At 56.7% G+C, this 22,545-nt stretch overlaps 1 protein-coding gene across 10 annotated transcripts in view; it reads right to left on the bottom strand.

Annotated features, from left to right (window-relative positions):
* Positions 1-403: 403 nt before the first annotated feature.
* HDAC7 (histone deacetylase 7) overlaps positions 404-22,545 on the bottom strand; it is a 62,168-nt gene continuing 40,026 nt past the window's right edge. For 9 of the 10 annotated variants that reach the window (XM_010720548.3, XM_010720551.2, XM_010720545.3 and 6 more), the window contains 24 exons: positions 12,041-12,237; positions 11,214-11,304; positions 10,319-10,433; positions 10,046-10,161; positions 9,767-9,889; positions 9,184-9,293; positions 8,748-8,864; positions 8,348-8,546; positions 7,944-8,152; positions 7,473-7,676; positions 6,648-6,873; positions 6,096-6,229; positions 5,540-5,660; positions 5,386-5,435; positions 4,067-4,174; positions 3,878-3,933; positions 3,569-3,656; positions 3,176-3,295; positions 2,739-2,836; positions 2,527-2,645; positions 2,216-2,349; positions 1,932-2,016; positions 1,556-1,694; positions 404-1,222 (listed from right to left, as the gene is read on the bottom strand). In XM_010720548.3, coding sequence (XP_010718850.1) covers positions 1,177-1,222; positions 1,556-1,694; positions 1,932-2,016; positions 2,216-2,349; positions 2,527-2,645; positions 2,739-2,836; positions 3,176-3,295; positions 3,569-3,656; positions 3,878-3,933; positions 4,067-4,174; positions 5,386-5,435; positions 5,540-5,660; positions 6,096-6,229; positions 6,648-6,873; positions 7,473-7,676; positions 7,944-8,152; positions 8,348-8,546; positions 8,748-8,864; positions 9,184-9,293; positions 9,767-9,889; positions 10,046-10,161; positions 10,319-10,433; positions 11,214-11,304; positions 12,041-12,237 — 3,005 coding nt within the window. In that variant the 3' untranslated portion in view covers positions 404-1,176. The remainder of the gene's footprint in view (positions 1,223-1,555; positions 1,695-1,931; positions 2,017-2,215; positions 2,350-2,526; positions 2,646-2,738; positions 2,837-3,175; positions 3,296-3,568; positions 3,657-3,877; positions 3,934-4,066; positions 4,175-5,385; positions 5,436-5,539; positions 5,661-6,095; positions 6,230-6,647; positions 6,874-7,472; positions 7,677-7,943; positions 8,153-8,347; positions 8,547-8,747; positions 8,865-9,183; positions 9,294-9,766; positions 9,890-10,045; positions 10,162-10,318; positions 10,434-11,213; positions 11,305-12,040; positions 12,238-22,545) is intronic. The other variant, XM_019621187.1, reaches the window with a different exon arrangement.

Below are 22,545 nucleotides of genomic sequence, written 5' to 3'. Positions count from 1 at the left end.
GGTGAGGATGCTCTGTTGCATTATGAGAGGGGAAGAAGGCAAATCCAGCTGGATGCAACATTTCGGGAGGGCTGACCCCACACCTCTGTCATTCCAGTACAACCCAGATGGGGAAATCTGGGGGTCCCTGGGGAGCTGAGCTCCAAGCAGAGGGTGACCAGGACTGGATCTCAGCTGGAGAAGTGGGTGCAGCCACTGGAAGGTGGGCACCAGGTGCCACTTCCTCCAAGGGGACACTGGAAGACAGCCAGGGACTGCAGGGACACAGATCCTCAGGCCAGGGGGTTGCTGGAAAGGGCTCAAGGCACCATGGAAACGTCACACACACACACACACACACACACACACACACACACACAGGTGTTTGTTCCCAAAATTCCCACGGAAAGAAGAGTACATAAGGTTCACATTAGCACATCTCATATGTATATAGTGCAAATCAGAGCCCCAGCACCAGAGGGTTTGCTCTCTGGTTAGTGGTTAAGATGTCCCACGGGTGCAATCCTGGGCACTGCAGGCACTCCAGCCCTTGCTCTTCCCCAGCTGCAAAGCAATGGGTGCATCATCCAATGCTTTCCAAACCCTTCTCGTGCAGAATGAGGTCACAGCCCATAGCACTGGCACTCTTGCTCCCACCTTGTGCCCTACCGGAGAGGAAGAGGAGCACTGGGGAAGCCTTTGAGAGCCTGTCCCTCTCAAGCAAGACAGAGGGCTGCTGCTCCAAGGCACAGCTGACTGCAGAGGAGCTCTGGGTGCAGTTCTGATGGTGTGGCCACAACATCCATCCCAACACCCACCCGTTCCCCAAGCATAAGGAAAAATCCCAGGAGAAGGGCAGGTCTGCACCGGAGGGCTGGTGGCCTCTTGCACATCCCCAAGAAAGACTTCGGGTTCTGAAGGTCGGGGACTGATTGCAGGCACAGTGTAGGATGGCAGCACCGTGCTGTGCAGAGGGAGGTTGATGTTTTCCATCTGTCCCAAGCAGGAGACCATCTCCAGGGTGGCTGCAGGAGCATCCTTTCTTGGATGCGTGGCAGCCAAAGGTCCAGCCCCTTTCCGGACTGTGACTCAGGGAGTGAGTGGCAAATGGGAAGCCAGGAGTGAAGAGCGAGCACTGGGCTCGGGAAGAGTCCGACCACGTCCTGGAAGCAGGGGAGCAGAGAACATCACCGCTCATCACTGGTTCATGGGCTCCTCCTCCTCCATAGGCTCATCTTGTGGCCTGGAGAAATACAGTACGTGAGATGAGACCTGCTCTTCCCAACACAACGCATTCTTTTCAGCACTGAAAGATCACCTGGCGCATCCAGCTTCTAGTCCTGCTGCCCAGGATGAGAGGGTTACAGGACCAGAGCTCCCAGTGAACAGAACGGGCTCAACATCCACCTCCCACTCCCTAAGACCAGTTTACATCCAGCACCACCCAGAGCTCCCAGCAGCTCACTGGGCTGTGGGACACCAACCCGCTGTGACACCAAGCATCCCCAAGGCTCAGAGCTTGGCACACAGACTGCGGACCACCACTGCACATCCCAGGACTGATGAAGAGCATTACCTCTTCTCCACCATCACGGCCACTGAGAGGGAGGCCAGGGCTGTGACCGTCTCCACCTCTTCTGCCTCGTGGTGCTGAGCCTCCAGGAAGGAGCAGCCCAGCTTGGAGGCGAAGCGCTGCACAGCCACCCAGTATTTACCTGCAGGGGAAGCAAAGGTCAGGACAGATGCTGGGACAGGGGTGGCCCAGGTGGCTTCCCATGTGAATGCATGCAAGGGGCATCATCCCCCCTCCAGGGAGGAGGAGGAGGAGGATGGCGGAGGGTTCCACCAAAGTGCTTCATGCAGTATTCCCTGGGTGGTTTTCCCTGGACAGAGGAGGAAACTGCAAAGCTCGCATCCATGCTAACTCAGCCTCCCAGCTGTGGGACACTCACTCTGGACCTGGATCACCGCTTCCAAGGAGCGCACGGCGTTGGCATTGGGCTTCTGCCGCATGCTTTCTTCTGGGAGAGGGTCCAGCTGCCAAGGGGAGAGACGGGGGGGTGTCAAAGGGAAAGAGCTGTGCCCGGGGCTGCGCTCACAGCCACAACCCACACTTTCACCCTGCTCCCATCGCTCCCAGTGCACCCAGCAGGTCCCAACAACCGGACTGGGAGCGCAGATTCTCCAAAGCTCCACTACGGGGACGCAGCCCCCTCCCGGGGGTCCTGGCTCTCACCTCATTGCCCAGCAAGGCTGACACGCAGGCTTCGGATGCATCACAGATGGCTGTGAGGTCGTGGCCTCCTTCCAGTGCCAGGACGACGGCCCCCCCAGCCAGGCTCATCAGCTGCTTGGTCATGTAGCCAAAACCTGCCCAGGAAATCCAAGGAGCAGTCATCAGCCTCCCTGCCCAACACAGTGGGGAAAGAGCCCCCACTGCTGTGCCAGAAAACCTCAGAGCTATCCCTGTGCTCCATGGGGAGCTGCCAGCTCCAGAGCCCAGCTGGGCAACGGGAAGAGCTCACGGTGCTGCTTGCACCTCCTTACATTTAGCAGAGACTTTGTAGCCACCCAGGGGTGGTGGGTGGCCATCAGCTGCATCGAAGCCAGCTGATACCAGCACCACGTCAGGGGAGAATTCATGTGCGATTGGCATCACCACCGTCCTGTCAGGGTGAAAAAGAACAAGTAGTAAGAGGTGTTAAGGGCTGGCTTGGCCTGAAGACGGGGAAAATGCAGAGGAATGCAGAAAGCGGTACCTGAAAGCCGCCAGATACTCAGGGTCACCCATGGGGGGGTCAAGGCCTCCAGTCCAGGCTATGTTGACATTAAATCCCTCACCAGGGCCAGCACCAACCTGGGGGAGAGCAAGGATGATGGTGAAGGGCTGGATGTGGCCTGCAGGGATTCATTCTCCACTCATACAAGGGTCAGATCCCCTCCCCATCCTCATAACCATCAGCAAGGGGCAGGCAGTCCCGTGCTTCACCACGTCCTACGCTCTGGGAATAGGAGACCCCAACTCTGCATGAAGGCAAAGCAATGGAGATCAGCTTCCATGGAGACCTCTGTCAGGTGCTGGAGGGGCTGGCCACTTCCTCGGGATCTCTCACTTGCAGGACAGCCCCAGCACTGAACCAAGGGGCTGCCCCAGAGCAGAGCTGCATGGACCTGGGAGTCTGTCTGTGCTTTTTACCTCATCAGCAGCCCCGCTGCCAGGGAAGAAGTTTCCATCGTCGTGACGATGCAAAGAGATGTAGAGAACATCGGGGTCTCTGTAGAAGATCTGCTGGGTCCCATTGCCGTGGTGAACATCCTACAGGGAGAGAAAAATGGTGCGAGGGCTCCTTTTTGCAGACTTTGAAGCTGTCCTGCAGCCCAATGGAGCTAAAAGCATCTCGGTCTCTGCCCTGTTTCACGCTCCCCTGTCTCAGATCTGGCCCCATTCCCCCATCCTGACATGTCAGGGAGATCCCAGCCACGTTCCTGCAGCCAGTAGAGGATTCTCTACTCTCAGGCCTAGCCCCAAATCAGAGCTGGGATGTCCTGGGGAGGCACAAGAACCTGCTGGGGGACAGGAGCGACTTACCCAGTCCACAATGAGGATCTTGTTGAGTTTCCCTTTCTGCTGCAGCTGCCTGGCAGCAATGGCCACCGAGTTGAAGAAGCAGAACCCCCTGCAAAGAGGGAGGTGGAGCTGGTCAGCACCGTGACCCCCTGAGCACCCTCCCCACACCAAAGGATGGGCTCTGCCTCCCCTCCCCCCTTGGTCTGGGTACAGAAGGGTCCTGGGGCTGTTAATAGGGCACAATTAGTGTTATCACCCCTTGGGGGGACCCTGTGTCAGCCTGGATTTTGGGGCTTCCCCTACACCACCCCTTTGGGAAGGGGCACTTACATGGCAGTGGATGGATCTGCGTGATGTCCGGGCGGCCGCACCACAGCAAAACCATTCTGGGGACAAAAAAATCCACGAGGGTATCACCACTGCTGCTTCCAAAATCACACCCCAGCAAGCCACTCCTGTGGCAGGGACGCTCAGTGCCATACTGGTGGCACTTCCAGGCCCCTCTGGCCATCTCCCTACCTTCAGCTCCCTGCTGGCCACTTTGAAGGCCAACTCGGTGACGCTGCCTGCGGCCCAGCGGGCTGCATTGGAGGAATGCAGCTCATTCCAGATGGTATCACTGTCCACCTGCAAGCAAGGGAACATCAGACAGGGATGGGGATAGGGCACCTGAGCTGGGGAAACCACGCTCTCTGCCAGTCACCCTGCTCAGAGGGGGAAGCCTGGGCCACCCTGCACACATGGGGCAAAGTCCTCAGCTCCACGGTGGCCACTTGGGGACAGCAGTCAGGGTAACAACTCCTCACCCTGTTCCCCAGGGAAGCTCTGCACGTGGAGCAACTCACCCTGCACCCAGGGGCTAGAAGGAGTGACTGAGAAAACGCTCGTTACCTTCTTTATCTTATTTTATTGTTTAACCAAACATCTTGGTTTGATCAGGATCACGTCAAGGGCTGAGCCAGAGCCGGAAAACTCAAGTCTCTTCTGATCAACTCCATGTGTGCAACTCAAATTCTCCCCTCTGCCCCTCGAGGGGGCAGCAAGAGGAGGGCAGGGGGGGAGGCAGAGCAGGGAAAGTGGATGTAAACGAGGCTGAGAAGAGCTGGTGCCCAGCAGCGGGGGCAAGGAGAGGAGAAGAACCAGAAGAGGCAGCAGGAAGGCATGGGGTGAGACCCTTCCTGAAAGAGAGAGAGAGAAAAAAGGACAGAGACGGGGAGAGAGGAAGAGAGGAGAATGCAATGAATAGAGAGAAAACCAGGGCAGCAAGCTCTGAGAGGAGAGGCCACAGAAATGTCCGGAGAGAAGTGGAAAGCTGATGTCCCCATGCCCCTGATGGAAGCCCACGCTGCACCCTGGCCATCCCACTGGGACATGGGACACGTGCACACAGCTGGGGTCCCATCTGTCCCACAGATCTGCTCCCTGCTAAAGCCCTTGGCTCTCAGATGAGGCTGCGAGGGGTTTGTGGTAGCAGGGTTCCCTGGGGGAAGGGTCTGCAAAGGGCCGGATTCAAGATGCTCCCAAGGATAGTGGGAAGCTGTGCTACAAGGACGTCCTGCTCCCATCTGAGGGAGGCTGGGACATTTTCCTGTGTCCACATGCAGGCTGTTGTTGCCTGGGCTGAATCCATTCTCCCTACAGAGAGGCCATAGACCAGCTTCTAACCCAGTCACCTCAAGGCTCTGAGCTCCATCAGGACACCCCGCAGACACACAGGGGTGGGGGCTGAGAGCAGCCCGATGGCTCTGGGGGTTCCCTCTCCCCTCAGGCCCACGAGAGAGGCCCCAGAAATGAACAACCCCATCCAAAAACACCCTGAGCAAAGAAGGAGCACTTACCCCCACCCCTCCACAGGGCAGCATGACGAACATCCGCTGTGACAGAATCCCTGCAATGAGGAGACAAGGTGGATTCAGAGCCATGGAGCCGGGGAACAGGGGGAGACAAGGGCAAGCAGCACAGGAACAGTAGTGGGTGCAGATGGGGGCTCACCTGCCAGCTTCCCATTGTCCAGTTTCAGGCGGTTGAGGGGATTGGTGCCATAGAGGAAGACGTGGCGTTCGGTGTGGACACACTGCAGCTCCTCCAGGGTGGCCTTGCGTCCCCGCAGACACTGCAAGGCACAGGGGCTGTGACTGAGCCACTCCGGGATGGGACACGTGTTCCCCTCCCATGGACAGACAGGAAATACCAGCACTGTTTTCCTACAGTTGTAGAACCCTCTATGGCTCAAAGTCAGTCCTGCTAGATCTGGGCAAGTCTTCTAACAGATGAGAGCTGGCACTGGTGTCCCCCAAGCTGGCAAAACACCTCGTTCCTATCTCAGCAGGGATTGTACCCATCTTCCTGCACAGCAAACTCATGGGCACGGTCACACCAGTGCCAGCAAGAGCCAAATGCAAGCCCCCTTCCCAGGACCTTTTGTTGTTTGGATAAACAGGCTGGGAAGATCTGGGAACAAAAGGAGCGGAGGTGGGAGCAGGACACCCCATCACCTCTTTATAGCACAAGATCTGCTCGTAGCAGCATCCCTTCCCCTCCCCCTCACCTCGCACTGGCTGCGCAGACCCCTCTCCTGCAGTCGAGACCAGATGCTCTGAATCCTCCCTGCGTGCTCTGGGTGGTTGCTGTTGTCACCACAGGAGCACTGGTGTTTGAGCATCACCGAGTCATAAACCAGTCCTGCAACGACATCCAAGAAGAGCTGTCATCCTGAGACTGGACTGGATACGCAGGCCTCAGTGCTGCCAACCCCAATGCTGCCCCTTTCCAGGGCTGGGTTCGAGGCTGGGACCTAAAACACTCTTAGTTATTCGGTTTGACTGAAAACATCTTTATCAAAACCACGTGAGCCTCTGCCCTAAGGCTTTTGATGCACATGCTGTCCTGGATGCCTAAGAAGCTAAACCAAACAAGCAGGAAGGCAGCTGTGGGGCCAAAAGGGCAAATTCTGCTTGGAAAATGCACCTTAGGTAAGGAGAAGGGAACTCTCGTGCCTTCCTCAGCCAGCCAGAGCGCTCCCAGGAATTCAGGAGGCCAGGAGAGATTGGGAGAGACATTCAACTGCCCCTGAGCACTCCCACCAGGGGCAGAGCCCTACCTGTTGTGAAATGGGGCTTGCTGGTCTGCTCCTGCACCGGCAGGGAGAGCGCCTTGGAGGTCGTATCCTGAGCAGGGAGGGAGACAGTTGCGGTGGCAGGAGATGACTGGGCCCTGGAGAGAGGTCTGTGCCCTGCGAGGATGGTTGGGACCATGGGGGAGTCAGCCAGGGGCTGCCGTTTGAGGAGCTGGTGCTGCACACGCTGGTAGGGGTCCCAGAGATAGGCCTGATGGAGAGAGGTGGCAGTAAGCATGACATCACCCAGCATCGGGTGACACGCAGCCTTCTAGGAAGGAGAATGTCTCTGGAGCATCTGGATGTGACAGCTGCCTCCACGCTGGAGGACTTGGAGCTGCCCTGTAGGAGCTGGCATGTATTAGGCAGCATCTGCTGCTCTCTGCTGGCTCAGTCCTGCAGCGCTGGGAAGCCCTGATACGAGGTGCAACAGTATGGGGGTGATGCCAGCACTTTGGGGGTGATGCCAGCACTTTGGGGGTGATGCCAACACTTTGGGGATGTTGCCAGCACTTTGGGGATGATGCCCAGCCTTGCTGGCACCAGAGGTGGCTTCTGATCACGTCTCTGTCCTAGCAAACCGCCCCTGGACTGAGGAAGGGAAAGATGTGGTGCCTGCATCCCAACCCACGCAGCAGTCCTTTACAGAGCCCTCTGGGTCTGAGCTGAACTTTCCCATGACCAGGACACTGCTGGGTTTGTGCAAAGTTTCACATGGCACCAAGAGACGTAGTAAAGTGCTCTGAAATGCAAGAATGGGGGAGGAGAATTCCACTTCTTACAGCCCCATCCCTGCCACTCCTTGCTTACCTGCTGGAGGATGAGCTCCTCCTGAGGCTGCAGCATCTTCTGAGGCCTCTCAGGCTCCTTCCCGCTGCTCCCCGGCCGTGCAGGCTCCACACATGCCCTTGCCTGCTCGCTGCTCTCAGCCCCAGCCTCCATCCCCTCTGCCTCCATGTCCTCTGAGGAGGGGATCTGCCGCAGCCGGGGCTTCTCGCTGGTTTTCACCATGCGCTGCAAACAAGTGAGCACACAGAGGTGATGGGGACAGGGCAGGCTGAGGAGGGTTGGGGTAGCAAGGCACCCCAGAGCCCAAGAATGACGGACATGGGAGCCAATGAAGCTGAGCACGAGCCCACAGCTCGCTGCGAGGCAGCAGCATGCAGGCTTGGCCCTGGATATCAGCTAATTGCTGCCCTGCAGAAAAGGCTGTGACCCTGCATCCTGCCAGCATCCTTCCCCCACTGCCTCCTGCACACCATGCTGTAGCTCTGTGCTTACCTTGCCCAGGTGAGTCTGCTGCTTGAGCCTCTCCAGGAACTGGGCATGGTGCTGCTGGTACACCAGCTGCTGCTGGATGGCTTTGGGGTTCTGGGGCAGGGGCTCTGAGCGGGTCCTGCCCAGTGGTTTGTGGTGGCCTGGGAGCGACAGGCGCTCTGCAGAGATGAGCGATGGGGTGAAGGAGAAGGGCACTGTCCCCAGACCTGGCACTGCAGGGGAAAGGAAGGAGAGATGAGGCGTTTCTTTGTCTATTGGGCAGACACTAAGATCAACGTCTTCCATCTCCTCAGCTGCAGCTTGTGGAAGAGAAATGGGAAACCAAAAGGCTGGCTGCCCCAAGGGAAGCTCAGTGCTATGCCTTGAATGCTGCTGGCCCCACTGCCTGCCCCAAGCTCAACACTTACCTGCCACAAGTGGAGCGTGGGTGACTGAGGGCTCGAGGATGATGACAGGCTGGAGCCGAGGGGACAAGGGGCTCCCAGCCTCGTGCTGTTCCAAGCCAGCTGGGATGAACATGGGTGAGTGTGTGCCCGTGAGGACAGGCCCATTCAGCACAGGCACTCGGTGTGCCAGGCCAGAGAGTGGGCGACGATCCGCATCTCCCTGCAGAGAGGAGGGCTGGATTAGTAATGGGACACAGCACAGAGAAGGGATGGCATGTCCTCCCCATACCCACAGGCAGCCTCGGACTACTCAGAGCCAGCATATGGCTGGCACCCACCCAACAGTCTCAAGATCCACCCCCCTTGCATTGCAGGAACCCTCTGCCCAGGTCTGGGGAGTTCCTACAACCAGGTCACCTACCCTGGCACTAGTGGTGGCCGGCAATCCCAGTGTGATGGCAGGAAGGGAGACTGCACTCTGCAGGGCAAACTGGGCCAGGGAGCTCTCCTGCATCATCAGGCGCTGGGCCAGGGGTGCCTGCACCAAACACGATCCATCAGTCTCCTGCTCTGGGAATTGCAGAGCTCAGCTCGGGACAAGCAGCTTAGGACAGGGAGCAGAAGTGGGCGGCCAAGTCCCAGCTGTCTGCGAGAACACCCAGGGCCAGGGGCACCAGGCACCCATATGGAGACAGCACATGCACTAGGAAAGCACTAGGGCACGCTGGGCAGAGGGTCCCACCATGCAGGAACAGCTGGGCTAAGGGCAGCTCAGTGCAAAACTGGGGTCCCCAAGGAGGAGGCTAGCTTATCTTGAACCTGGGGTGGCAGTGAGAGAGCAGAGCTGAGGAGCTCACCTCGTGGGCCATGCTGGAGGCAGTGGGAAGAGCTCCGTGCTCAGCAGGGAGGCTGTCATTGGGAGAGCTGCAGCCGGACACAGGGGTGCTGCTACTGCTTGGGGAGGAATCTGTGAGCAAAGAGAAAGGGGAAAATGAACACCCATACCCAGAGAGGGTTACACAGCCCTGCCCCAACCCTGCAAAGCTCTCCCACCTTCCAACAGTTCCCAGTTTGCCTGCTAGAGGCAAAACTCTCCTTGGTGAGGTGGCAAGCTGGAGATGCAGTCGGCCATGGAGGAAGCCTAGCCAGCTGTGCTCGCTCAGGACCTTGCATGCTTCCAGCCTTACAGGTCCATCAAGGGCCCCAAAATCAGCATGATACATCTGCAGCAATAACCTTCCCCACTTCATCCACCCCCTGCACCGTCACAGCACAGAGCTTGCTCTCACAGGCTGTGCCCCACAAAGGCCACCAATAATTGCCAAGCCTCTGATACATTCATTTCTCCCTTGGAGCCCCACAGCAGGCATTATACACAACCCCAGGCTGCTCCAGCCTCTCTGAACTCCCAAGCTCTCCCCACAAAGGCAAAGCTCTCACCAATGGTCTCAGGTGGTCTCCTTTTCAGAGAGGGGGGAGCGCTCTCCTTCCGTGTCAGGGGGTTCTTGCGGCGGTCCAGGCACTTCCTGGGCTTGCAACGCACCTTCAGGTTGGGCTCAGATGCTGTGAGGGGACAGGGCAGTCAGTCCCAGCCCCACCACGGGTAGGGGCAAAGCTGGACTGACTTTGGTGGGGTTACTTCTCGGCTCCAGCCATCCCTTGGGTGTGAGCTCAATGGCATCACGGCAGGAGTGAGATGGTGTTGGCCCCCAGCCTCACCTGTCTTCCGCAGTGGAAAATGCTCTGGGGGATCAAGAGAAGTGCTAGGGACCGGGGACAGGAAGGTGCTGAGTACAGGAGGGGAAGGACCTTCAGGATCCAGAGGCTCCAGAGATCTATGGGGAAAAGCCTCATCAGAGATTCTTCCCTCTTTGCTGAGATGATCAGCAATGCCTTGACTCATCCAAACCCACCACCAAAATGTTTTGCAGGGTCTTGAGCAGCTGCCCTGCGCTGGGTGGGTCAGATTATCCAGGGTGCTTCTTGTTTTACCTGTATGGCATGGCTGGAGGGTTGGGGTTGCTGGTTCTTTCCAAAGCTGCTGCCTGCTGCTTCTTCAGGATGACCTCAGCCAGTTTCTGCTTCACCACTGTGCTGGCCACAGCACCTGCAGGTAGGTTACATGTCGATGATTTCCAGCTGATGCAGCTCTGCCTATCCTGCACCTCAGCAGGAAAAACATCACTGGAAGAATATCAGCATCCTGAGAGAGCTCAGACTCGAAGGGCAGGTGGGCGGCAGCTCATGGAAACAGGGAACAGCTGCACTCAAATCTCTGAAGAGCTCTGCACCTCCCAAAGCTCGGCGAGCTCCTGATGCAGCAGGCACTAGATGGCGCAGGGAGATTGCAGCAGCAGGTTTGCTCTCCTGCATGGTGCAAACCTTCCTGCCCAGCACTCAGCAACCCCCAACAACTCCTGTGTTCCAGGCTTGGGGTCTGCCAGCTCTGGAAGGCAATTTGTGCCTTGCCCTGTGCGTGGGGCAGCACAAGCACCGCCAGTTTGGGATGCAGCACTGCAGTGGCTGTTGGGCATAGTGTAACAACAAAGCAGGGATCTATTGCAACCAGTTGGCTGGTATCAGTAAGAAGGACACAAAGGATAAATCCTGGCCAGGGAGACCCAGGGTGCAGCTGCTGGGTGCAGCTGACTGCTCACAAGGATCCAGGCTTCCCCACACTCTTTTCCTGAAGCTCTTTGATGCTCAGGACAGAGATGCTCAGACCAAGAGCATGCAGAGCGTGGCCTGGGTAAGGGCAGCACTGCCTGCTGAGCCCCTGCTAGAAGCTGCTTTACCCTCATTCCCCATGAGCTCGGTTCCCCCTGATTTTGGGGAATTGCCTCCTCAGGAGGAGATGCCACATGTCAGAAAACACCGAGGCTCTTACTTCGTTTGCTCTTGTCCTTATTGAGGATCTGCCGCAGCTCCTGCTCCTGCTGCCCAGGCTCTGCCTCACGGTGCGAGGTCTCCATGGTCACCTGAGAGAGGAGAGGGCACTGTCAGCACCAGGGGACTTGAAACACTGTGCCATAGGGATGGAGCATCTCTGCAACAGACTGTTACAGCATTTTTGGAAACCCAGTGGGATGACAAGGACGTGTTAAGTTGTTTCACTGCTGCAAACCGGGCGCATCTTCATCTCCAGAGATGCTCAGCCCAGAGGAGGCCATAAGGATGCTCAGAGGCTGGAGCACCTCTGCTATGGAGAAAGGCTGAGGGAACTGGGAAGGTTCAGCCCTGAGAAGGCTCCGGGGAGAACTCAGTGCAGCCTTCCAGTGCTTAAAAGGAGCTTACAGATAGAAGGGAGAGTGACTTCTTACATGGACAAAACAAGGTGGGGGGGAACAGCTTAAACTGAAAGAGGGGAGATTTAGGTGAGACGCGAAGAGGAAATTCTTAGCTCAGGGGGCAGCGAGGCCCTGGCACTGCTGCCCAAAGAACTGTGGGTGCCCCATCCCTGCGTGCTCACAGCCACGGCTGGGGCTCTGGACAGCTGATGGAGGAGTGGGAGCAGCCCAGGGCAGCGGGAGGGCTAGGGGAACTCCAAGGTCCCTTCCAACCCAACCATTCTATGGTTCCGTGGTGATGAACGGACCCTTCCAACCCAAGCCATCCTACGGTTCTATGATTCCACGCCTGCAGACACACGCAGCACCATGAGCTGCACGCTCTCCGGGAGGGGGAGAAAAAGTAGTTTTTTAGAAGTACCCATACCCTGACGTGCTGGTGGGCGAGCTGCTCCACTTGCTGCTGGTGCAGGCTGGCGAGGAAGAGCTGGTGCTGCAGCTGCTGCGTGTGCTTCAGAGCCAGCAAGGCCGTGTCGGAGCCGGGCTTGACAACACGCTGCCCGATGCGCAGGTCCATGGGGACGGCCTGGGGCACCCGTGGCGAGGTGCACGGGGTCACAGCAGCTGTTGGGACACAAAGCAGGGCGCAGCTGGGTGAGGAGCAGCACACGGAGGGGCCTCCCGTGCCTCCCACCTTTGGGAAAGCAGTGGGATGGGGATGGGGATGCCCCGACGTGCAGGAGGGCACCGCGAGGAATGTGTGCTGCTGTTGAGAAGGGCTTGCCACATCCCATCTGCTGCCTGCGAGAGCCTCCTCCGTCATCCAGGCAGAAATCCTGTATGCTATACACCCTTGGAGTGCCTCCAAAGTGCTGCAGGCAGCTCGCCCTGACACCACAGTGTTGCAAACTGAAGGCACTCCCATCCTGCACAGGGAACCCCTTCAACTTCATAAGACCACCTCAGCAAACCCTCGCTAGAGACAGGCTAAAGCACCCACTGCAGCAAGAGACCTTCACCACAAAGCTCCCCAAAAGCCTTGCAGCACTCACCCTGCAGCGTGGCGCTGCTGCAATGCTGCTACGAAATCCTACAACCTGCAATATTCTTCTGGAAGCTCAGACTCTGAGCACCAATGCCAACTCTGCAGCCCTGCCTCCATACGAGCAGACCTCAGTGAGGGTCAGATGGAGCCATTTGCAGGAGCAGAGCTGGAGGGAACAGTCTTGCAGGCAGTGGGACATGACTTGCCCCCCTAAAACCATCCCACTGCCACCCCCACAGCAGCCACATCCAGCACAGGTTGCTGGGGATGCTCTATGCAGCACAGCATGTGCAGGTGGAAAGGGGATGAGCAAGCACAAGAGTGACTGAAGGATGCAAAGACAGCCCCAGTGGACCTATGGCATCCCAAAAAACACGCAGCCAAGGCAGCTCCACGCTTCAGGCACTGTAGCATAGGAATGAAAGAAGCTGGAAGCAAGCAGGTGGGCAGGAAATCCAGAATTAAAAGCCACCGTACAGGAATGCATTTGCAGGGACAAAGCCACTGCAGCCTGAGAACTAATTGTTTTCCTAAAGTAGTGAAGCAGCTCAAATTAAAAAAAAATAAATAAATGCAAATGTTATTTTTATAGGCAGAGAACCACACCCTGCACTGTGCAAATCTCAGCCTCAACAGCACCAGGGAGCTTGTGCTGACAACTGCAATACTGCAGGAGAAATCTCTGCAGGCTTCAGCCCCGTCGTGCAGCAATGCAACGGGGAAACCCAGCACAGCCCCAGCACTGCCAGGACATCCTGCAGTGCCAGGAGGGAAAAATGCTCCTGATCCATAGGGCAAATTTTGTTTCCCAACACAGCAAAACCCCCCAGATGCACGTTCCCAGATTCAACCCGTAGGAGCTGATGCTCCCAGCCCCATGGCAGAGTCTGAGCTGGTTCTCTTCATCTCTTTGATAACCACCTGGGATTTCATTTGTCTCTGGCTAATTAGTTCTAATTGCTACAGCCTGGGTGATAGGAGGCTGTGGGAGATAACAGCTGGAGGGTGAATCCTGCTGAGCTCCTGTGCCCTGGGGCTGGAGGGGGTTTTGTGCTGTGACCCCCAGCCCATAGGCTGCACAAACACTAAGACTGAGATGCATTTGATGAACCAACACAAGTTACCCTGAGCCAGAAGACCCCTCCCCTCTGCTCTCAGCCCTTTGCTTCACTCTTCCAGTTCCAAAAACGCTGACATCCTTCACAGTGCTGACAGCTCATCCTCTGCTGCCCGAGCAGCTGCAGAGCTCCAGCCATCTCCCAGCTCCAGCCATCCCTGCATTCCTGCTAAACATCAGCGATTTTGAAGGATGGGAGCGATAAGGCTGCCTCCTCCCTGCTCCTCGTGGTTCCCATGGGCCAGTGAGGAGGAGGATGCTCGGTGCGAGGAAGGCTGCAGCACTCTCCCACTGCACTGTGGCTGCGCGAGGATGGGCTGTAATGAGGAAACCTCAGGGTGGGAGATGGGGACTTGTAACAGCATCCACCACATCCCTACAGAGGGATGCTCACTATCCGCAGCCCCATCGCAGGAGTTGGGATCGGCATTAATGCAACTCAGTGTATAGTTTGATTATAACAGCAGCCAATTACTGCTAAGAGATGCTTGCGCTGTCCACCTCCAAAATAATTCTATTCAGGGAAATAGGGCCTGATTTCCCTCGAGAACCTGTGTGCCACTGTAGCGAAGTCAGCGAGTGAGAGATCGCTCATTAAAGCACTCAACTTCCCCATACAAATTCCTCTGCCTTGCTTTTATGCTGCCTATACAAAAAGCCACGTTAACAGATGGCAAGTCAGCACACTAACAAAGGATTTGGTAAAGCTCCCTTCGTTTCCCTCTGCTGGAGATTTATTCTTCAGCGTCGCGGCGTTGTTTGCAACAACACATTTCAGGCATCAGCAAAATCACACGAGTTACTCCAAATATAATTGCTTGGCTCTGAGATACAGAGAGCTGCGTGTGTGCAGGAACGCCCTGAGGATGGGGAGGACCAGAGCAGCCCAACGAGCTGCAGCCTCCATCCCCACAGCTGGTGGCATCCAGGGGAGCTCTGAGAGCAGTCGCAGCCTCCCTCCACGTACGATGCTCCAAACACCAGGAGGGAGCTCCACGCACAGCCCCATTCTTACCCCTCCATCCATCAGCTGCCGACCCAGGGCAGAAAAGGGGCGGTTTTGTTTAAGCCTTTTTAAAAACAAACTCCAAAGCAGCACAAAGGAAGGAGCGGGAGGGAGGCCGTGCAGGCCAGCAGCCAGAAAAACAACTCCTCACTGCGTGCCCCAAGCCAGGAAAAAGGCAGTCGAGCATCCCTGCAGCCAAGAGGCACCAGCACCGCTCCGCACACCGAGTGCCAGGGCACAGCTGCTTCCCAGCCTCACCCCCTGGGACCCACAGCACCCCAGGGCTGCCACCCACCCCTCCTGCAGCTCCGGGTGCCCCCACGCAGCTCCTTTCCTTCCCTTGGGGCTGCTGGGTTCAGCCGTCAGCTCCCTCCGTGGCTCGAATTCACATGGGGTTTGCAGCTGGGATGTGAGCCAAGAGCTACAGAGCACAGCTCCTCTCCGGAGCTCCGCATGACGGAGGCAGGCGGCCAGCAGCGTGCTCCTCCTCTTCCCTTCGCCCCAAGGAAGGGCCCTGCAGCCAAACCCAGCACTGCCAGGGCTCTCAGGGAGCTGCTCCCATCCCCGCATCCTCCTGGGGATCCCTGCAAGCACCACGAGGACACAGAAAACCCCATAGAGGGGATGACACCAGGATGCCCCAAATCCACTGCAGAGCCATTGGGGTAGGGCAAAGCCAGAGAAGAGGAGGATTCGGGGCCAGGCTCCTCTCTTGCCTGCCAACATCTTTTTTTGTGTGTGTGTGTGTGTGTGTGAGAATTATTTTTAGTTTGTCAGAACATTCGCATGGGAAGGCTGGCGCTCAGCGCATCACCCTGCCACCAAAACAGCAGGCAGAAACGGCCTCACTGCAAGGACACAACGCATCCCCTGCACAAACCAGAGCGTGGCACGGCCCGGATAGCCCTGGAGGGTCTTCGGGGTGCAATGCAAGCACAGCACCCCTCGTGCAACGCGGGTGAAGGCGCTACCTCGCCCCTGTTGGCACCCGCGCCGCTGTCACAGTGCCAGGGGTGTTTTTCTGGGTCACCGGGTGCAGGCAGGTGGCAGGGAGGAAAGCGCTGCTCCGCCAGCGCGCCTGGAGGAAGCCGAGGAGGCGAAAAAACAGTGGGGCCTCGTGTGGAGGCGATGGCCCAGGGCAACCGAAGCCATTGCACAAACCTTCCCCACCTGTGCAGGTCACACTGCAGCTCCACCCTTCCTCCGTGGAAAGGGGAGATTGCAACAGGCCCTGGGAAAGCTGCAGGGCGAGCGTGAACGTGGCTCCGTGTGGTTTACAGGCATTTTCCAGGCTGCTCCTGCTGCTTTTTTTTTTTTTTCCTGCAGTAAAGCCTCTGCTTTCTCTGCTCTCTCCTCCTTGGGGTGACGCCTGTTGCAAGTGTCCACAGAGCACTGGATCTGGGGCTTCTCCCACCTTGCCACACTCTCTGTGCACAGGGTGGCAGTGACTTCCTCAGGCTGAGCGCATCACTGCAGCGTTGGTGCAGCTCACTCTCTGCTGGGGTCAGTGGGTAACCATGCTGTTGCATACAGATCACAGATTGGAAGGGACCTTCAAGGATGTTGAAGCTCCAACCCCCCGCCACACGCAGGGCCACCAACATCCACATCTCACAGCAGCCCGGGCTGCCCAGGGCTCCATCCAACCTGGCCTTGAACACCTCCAGGGATGGACGGGGATCCACAGCCTCTCTGGGCAGCTGTTCCAGCACCTCCCCGCTCTCATCGTAAAGAAAAGATGGACAGAGCCACCCCCAGCGGAAAGAAAAAGCAACGAGAAATCTTTGCTTTGGTATTCCCTGCTTTTTAACCAGGCATGAGCAGCAGTCAGCAAAGAGCTGCACTTACATAAAGGAGAAATAAAGGCAGAAGCAAATGGTATAAATGCAGGGAACAAAGCAAGCTGTGGGTCTTTGCAGCCCTTCGCCTCCGGGTTCTGCAGCACTGCCATGCACCAGGCAGCCCTCACACAGCCCTCTGAGCTGCAGCTAAATGCACTTCTTGAAAACCCTTTCCCATCTTCTGCTGATTAGCTGTGAAAGGTTCAGAGTTCAGCCGGGTTGAAAAATGCATGTGATTAAAAACATTCCTCCGAAATAAAAGGAAAAGGTCTTCTCCAGAGCCACGCACAAGCAACAACAACAACAACAAAAAAACCAGCCGGAGGGGATTTGTTCAAATTAAAAACACTTAAATAAGAAACCACACACACACAAAAAAAAAAAGATTATGTTGAAATAACATTAAGATCACAAAGCTGGGACTGGAGCAAGAGGAAATCCCAGAGCTGGGGTACCTCACATAACCTCCCTGCAGCCCCTGGGGCGCACGCATTCAGATGGTGGCTTTAATTATGGGGCTGAGCACTGTGCTCCCCACAAAGATGGGAAAAGCATCGTCACCCCGTTATCTTCACCCCGCTACAGAGGGGAGGGATGAGGCTTGTGGGTGCTGCAGCCCTATGGGGATGCTCCATGTGTCCCTCTGCTCCCAAAACTCCACCTGCTCCCATAAAATCAGAGCATTTGGGTGTTTTTCTGCCCCCCAGCCCTGCAGGGGCAGCACGGGGAGCTGATGCTCGCTTCAGCCCAAGGGCTTGATGTGGGTGGGTCCCACTCCTCCCTACCAGACATCACATTCCTGTTCCAAAACAAGAAGAGGATGATGCATCTCTATGACAAGCCCTAAAGACTTTTTCCACAAGGGTATAACCGTGTCTTTCTTTCACCCTGACTCTTGAAAACCTCATTTTCTTTCCCTCCCCTGCAGAAAGTTGCCAGAAAAATCCGAGACACCTGACGACTGAAGCCTGGCAGAACCTTGCAACCAAAGCATGAGCCACCATTAAAAGCAATGCACCTGGAACCAGCAACCCCATGCACATACACCTGTGAGCAAAACACATTACTGAGCTATTTCCAGCACCTAAATCAGAACCTGAGCCATAAATGAGACCCACATAAGGCAGCAAACGGCCCAGGGCTGGCTAGGATGACTCCCACTGGTTATTTGCAGCTCGTGACCTTTGAGTCAGACATTTAATAGCCCTCCCTGGAATTTTCTCCCCACAAATACGTGCAGTTACGTTTTGAAACTTATGACTCCAGGACCCAAAATCTCACAGCGCGCTGCTGGGGTCAGGTTGCATTATTTGGGCACCAGAGCAAAATGCTTTGCACCCGGAGCTGCAGCTCTTATTAATGCTGGCAGCAAAAATCCTGTCTTTATTTCACTGGGCTATCTAGAATACAAAAGGGGAAAGAAAACCCCATCCATCCAAGCAGGAGCACTCTGTACCTGCAGCATCCTTACAGAGCAGAGGACACAGAGTGCCAAAGGAAGAGGACGCAGGAGGACTCCAGCACTCAGCAATGCATTCCTGCCTGCTCCTGGGTCCCGCTGCCCCTGCAGCAGGGGATGTGGGTGCCCACACCGCAGCCAGCAGCCGTGCAGCTGTGTTTTGGTGACTTTTCCAAGGCAGTTTTTTCAAAGTGCTCCCAAATCCATGCGTTGGGATCGGCCTCTAAAGCGTTTTGCCCTCAGGGCAAAAGCGGTCAAGAGGATTTCAGGTAACCCTGCATCACAGAATTACCTCCAGAGCCCCAAATTGTATTCCCAGCCCCAAATTTTGCTGTAGGCGATGCTTAAACCAAGCAGCTTCCTTCACACTCTGCACAGCTCCCACAGCATCCTGCATGCAGCTCAGCACCCCCCTGCGCTGTCTCTGTTCCACAGGGAGGCTTTTAAAACCTTCAAAGCATCAACCACATCCATGCAGAGAGGGATGAACCTGGAAAACCTGCATGGCCAAACCTGGTGGTGGTTCAAGTTTAAATTTGAGAGCATTCAGGCGCAAGGGCAAAGCTGAGGGCACGGGACTGAACCAAGCTATGTGGGCAGGCAGCACAGGAGTAAGTACTAAGTACTGCTTATTTTATTTTAATTGGTTTCTCTGCAGATAGATCACATCCTGGTGAGCAGCACCCTGGCACAAGGTGGGGCTGACAGCTCATGGGGTGGACATAGGATCTATCCCTGCCACAGCTGGACACCTCTGGCTGCAGTTCCCACCCACACCAGAGCTATCTGAAGGAGCAGCACCCAAGCTGTCCCCGGGAAGCCTCTCCCCAGCTGCAGTTTCCCCTGAAATCCAGAGAAATCCAGGACCAAAGAGCTTTGCTGAAGGGAAAGCCAGCAGCACTGCCTGCTCCCCAGAGTCACGTGGGCAGCTTCTGCTGCTGGAAAGCACCAAGAATCAGGAAAAGTCCTCAGCCAAGCAGAGCACGAAGAGGAACCATCCCTCCCCGTTGGATTCCTTCCCCCAAAGCCCCTCATCTGCTATCACAGCCTGGATGGGGTCTGCAGCGCAGCCCGCAGCATCGCGCACCTCCTCACCTTGCAGCACAGATCCCACAGCAGCTGCAGAAGGGACGATCCCACAGCCTGCTCCCAAAGCCTTAAATACCACCAAGCCTCACAGGAGGAGACAAAAGCAGGTGATGTGCAGCAGCTCCAAGCAAGCGAGTCCTCGTGCCGTGCCCAAACTCCAGCACCCCGGCGTCCTCCAGCAGCACCATCTCCTCCCTCAGTGCAAACTCCAGAAGGAGACACCGTCCAGCCTCAGCACCGCCGCCCTCCAGCAGCACTCCCAGAGCTTTGCTGAGGCTCTGGCAGCTCTCCCTGCACCCGGAGCAGGTGGGTGCAGAGCCCCAAGCAGCACGCAGGACGCCTCGCCTTCCCGCACCGGCTCCTTACATCAGCACCAGAGGATGTTGCCTCCGTGCCAAGGGAAGCAGAGGAGAGATCAAACGATTACATAAACCTCTCCCTCAATTACCAACCATTTGCACAAGCAGAGGAGAGTGTTCCCAACCGGTTTGGACCGTGGCAGCCCTGCTCTCTGGTGCCCGCAGCATCTCTGGGGTCCCCAGTGTCACTGTCCCTGGGTGCACGAGGCAGCTGTGCCCGGCATCCCACCCTCCATCCCCTCTGCTTATGCCTCTCCAGGTTGCAGCAGCCTTGCTTAGTGCTGGGTCGCTGCTGTGCTGTCACCAATGCTCTAGCTCAGCGTTTCCTTTTTTTTTTTTCCCCCTTCTCATTTTAATTGCTGCGTGCAACACAGCGAGAGCCCAGCTTGACTCATAACCCCCCAGGGAGGAGCTCTGGGCTCACAAGCGGTGCTTTGCTTGATGTGGAATTGCTGAGACAAAAGCCTCGGCTCCCACAATACCCATTGACTCCTCAAGGGGATCTGCCCTTTAATCAAGGCCTTTCTGCAGACTGCAGAGAAGGAAACCCCTTTGGCAAACGCTGGCCAAGGTCCAAAGCTGGGGATAGAAGCCAGATTTGGTCATGAAAAAAAGGTAAAAATAACCCAAGCCCAATGCAATACAGAGAACAAGAGAGCAAGGAGTAGGAAAAGCAGCACTGGCACGGCACACAGGGAACGGGATGCACAGGGAACAGGGCTTACAGTGCTTCAGCATCTCCTCCAACCAGCACTGGAGCTGAGATGTGGGTTTTAGGGCAAGAGCTATTTATGTCAGAGGAAGGAAGCCACAACACTTTCAATTTCCTGCACAGGTACATTTCTGGCATCCTTTGCCCTGGGTCCTCACCAAGAAGCTGAGAAATGCATCCTTCAGCTCTAAGCTGGTGCAGTGAGGCAAGGTGCAGGCATCAAACCCTCAGCACAGAGGAAGCTGAAGCGTGCCTGGATCCAACAAACACCCCTGCTGTGCCACAGGGACACCAGTGGCAACCACCCAAGGTCAGCACAGGTGCATGTGAGAGGCTGGGCGAGCTGCTGGGCTGAAGCTGGGGAACGCAACAAGGGTTGGAAAAGCCACACAAGGCAGCAGGGCCAGGTCTGAGCAGGGCTCATCCCAGATCTGGTCAGGACAGAACAGGAACAGCAGGCACAGAGCAGCTGCAGGACTTGGGTGTCCCCAGCAGGGCACACTGGGTGCTCACATAGCAATGCTGCCCAGAATGCTGGACCAATCCTGCTGCTGTGCTGTGTGAGGAGGAGAAATAGTAAATAAAGCCCCAGAGAGCCCAGTGCGGAGGTTTTCCTTGCACCAAGGAAGGATTGCATGTGTCAGGGATGCATGCAGTGGCTCCTTGGTAGATTTCAGACCACCACGCAGGCTCAAAGCTGGTGCCAAATCCCCACCCCAGGACCCCAAATAACACCAAGCACCTCACAGGGTGCACACTGCAGTCCTGCACTCAGCCCTGAGGATGCTCGAGGTTCCAGCACCTGCGAGAGACCCTCCCAATCCCTTTGCACAGCCACTCCCACGAGTCACTACATGTCCCCCGTGGCCAGCACAGCCCATGCAGCCACCCTGCAGCAGGATGAGCGATGCAGAGGTTGGTGGGAGCCCCGGGATCTCTCCCAGCAGCCACAGAACCGGGCGCAGCCACCACACCCCAATGGTTCTCACGGGCAAGCAGGAACCTTGGCAAAGCCCCATCCTGCTGGCAGCCAGCCCCATCAGGCTCATTAAATGCAATTAAGCTGGAGTGGGTATTCCCCCCACCGCCCCCCCAACCCGTCCTCTTCTCCTCCTCCTCCTTTTGGGGATATTGCTTTTAGACAAAACAAACAGGGCAGCTTTGCGTGGGCTCAGGCAGGTGGCTGGCACCTGGGCTCCGCGCAGCAGCAGGTGGAGATGGCAAAGGCTCTGCAAAGGGGAACGTGCAATAAGCTGGATCAGAGCGGAGCTCATACCCCAGCACATCCATTTTATAAAACAGGGGAAGGACTCAGCCTGAAGCGATGGTTTGTTGCACCAGCATCCTGCATCGTTCTGTAACTCTACGAAGACGCAGCAGTGCCTCAACCTGGGCACAGCAGGATGGTGCTTCCGAGCCCTTTGCACAATGGGCAGCCAGCAAAATCCTCTCCCCACCCCCTCCCCACATCCCTTTGAGGCAGAAAGGAAGAAGGCTGGAAACATCCTTCCTCTCCTCCGCACAATACGATGGAAATAGCACGGGAGGAGCGGCGGAGGCGGCTCCACGCAGCCCCAGAGCCTGGCCAGCAATAAGGACAGCACGGCCAGCAGCTTCCTGCCATTGTCCCGGCCCCGTGCAGCTGCACCCAGCCCAGGACAGCAAAACCAGTGCTAAACTCAGTTCCAAAGGGATTTAGGAGCAGAAGGAAGGCGTGATGGGATGCACTGCCCAAGCTGCCTCTTTGCTGCCATGTGCAAACCCTGTCCACGCTCAGATTGCGGTGGTGCCTCTGTGCCCAGCAGCCACGTTTGGGATGAACCCCAATCCCAAAGCTGCTGGGCTTTTGCAGTGCACAGGGAGAAAAGCAAAACAAAACCGACAAAACCAGGAAGAGAGCAGAGGATCCCTTCCTCGCATCCAGCATAGGAAGTGAAACGAAGCCCCCGGGGAGCAAATTCAACACTAAATCCTCACTTTCTGCTCCGAGGGAGTGGTGACCTGCCCACCCTGCTCCAGCATGCGCATCAGCAGCCATAAAACCCTGCAAGCAACTCACACCAACGTAAACCCACTGCTTGCGAGTGGGTGAGGCTGGCAGAAGAACCCACAGCCTCAACAGGGAGAGAAACAGGAAGAAGAGGGACAACACCAAACAGCCCCGTGCTCCTCTGCTGAGCCCAGAGCAGCCGTGGAAGGATGGTGAGCATCGTGCAGGCAGCAAGGGCTCTGCATCCCCACTGGCCCTGCCCAAAGGACCTGCTGCAAAGTGGAACCAGGCATTCTCACAGCAGCTGCTGCTCA

The sequence above is a fragment of the Meleagris gallopavo genome, chromosome 17 (genome assembly GCF_000146605.3).
Source record: "Meleagris gallopavo isolate NT-WF06-2002-E0010 breed Aviagen turkey brand Nicholas breeding stock chromosome 17, Turkey_5.1, whole genome shotgun sequence".
Taxonomy (NCBI): Eukaryota; Metazoa; Chordata; class Aves; order Galliformes; family Phasianidae; genus Meleagris; species Meleagris gallopavo.
Note: the sequence above shows the minus strand (reverse complement) of the source record. Positions and strands in the feature narration are given on the sequence as shown.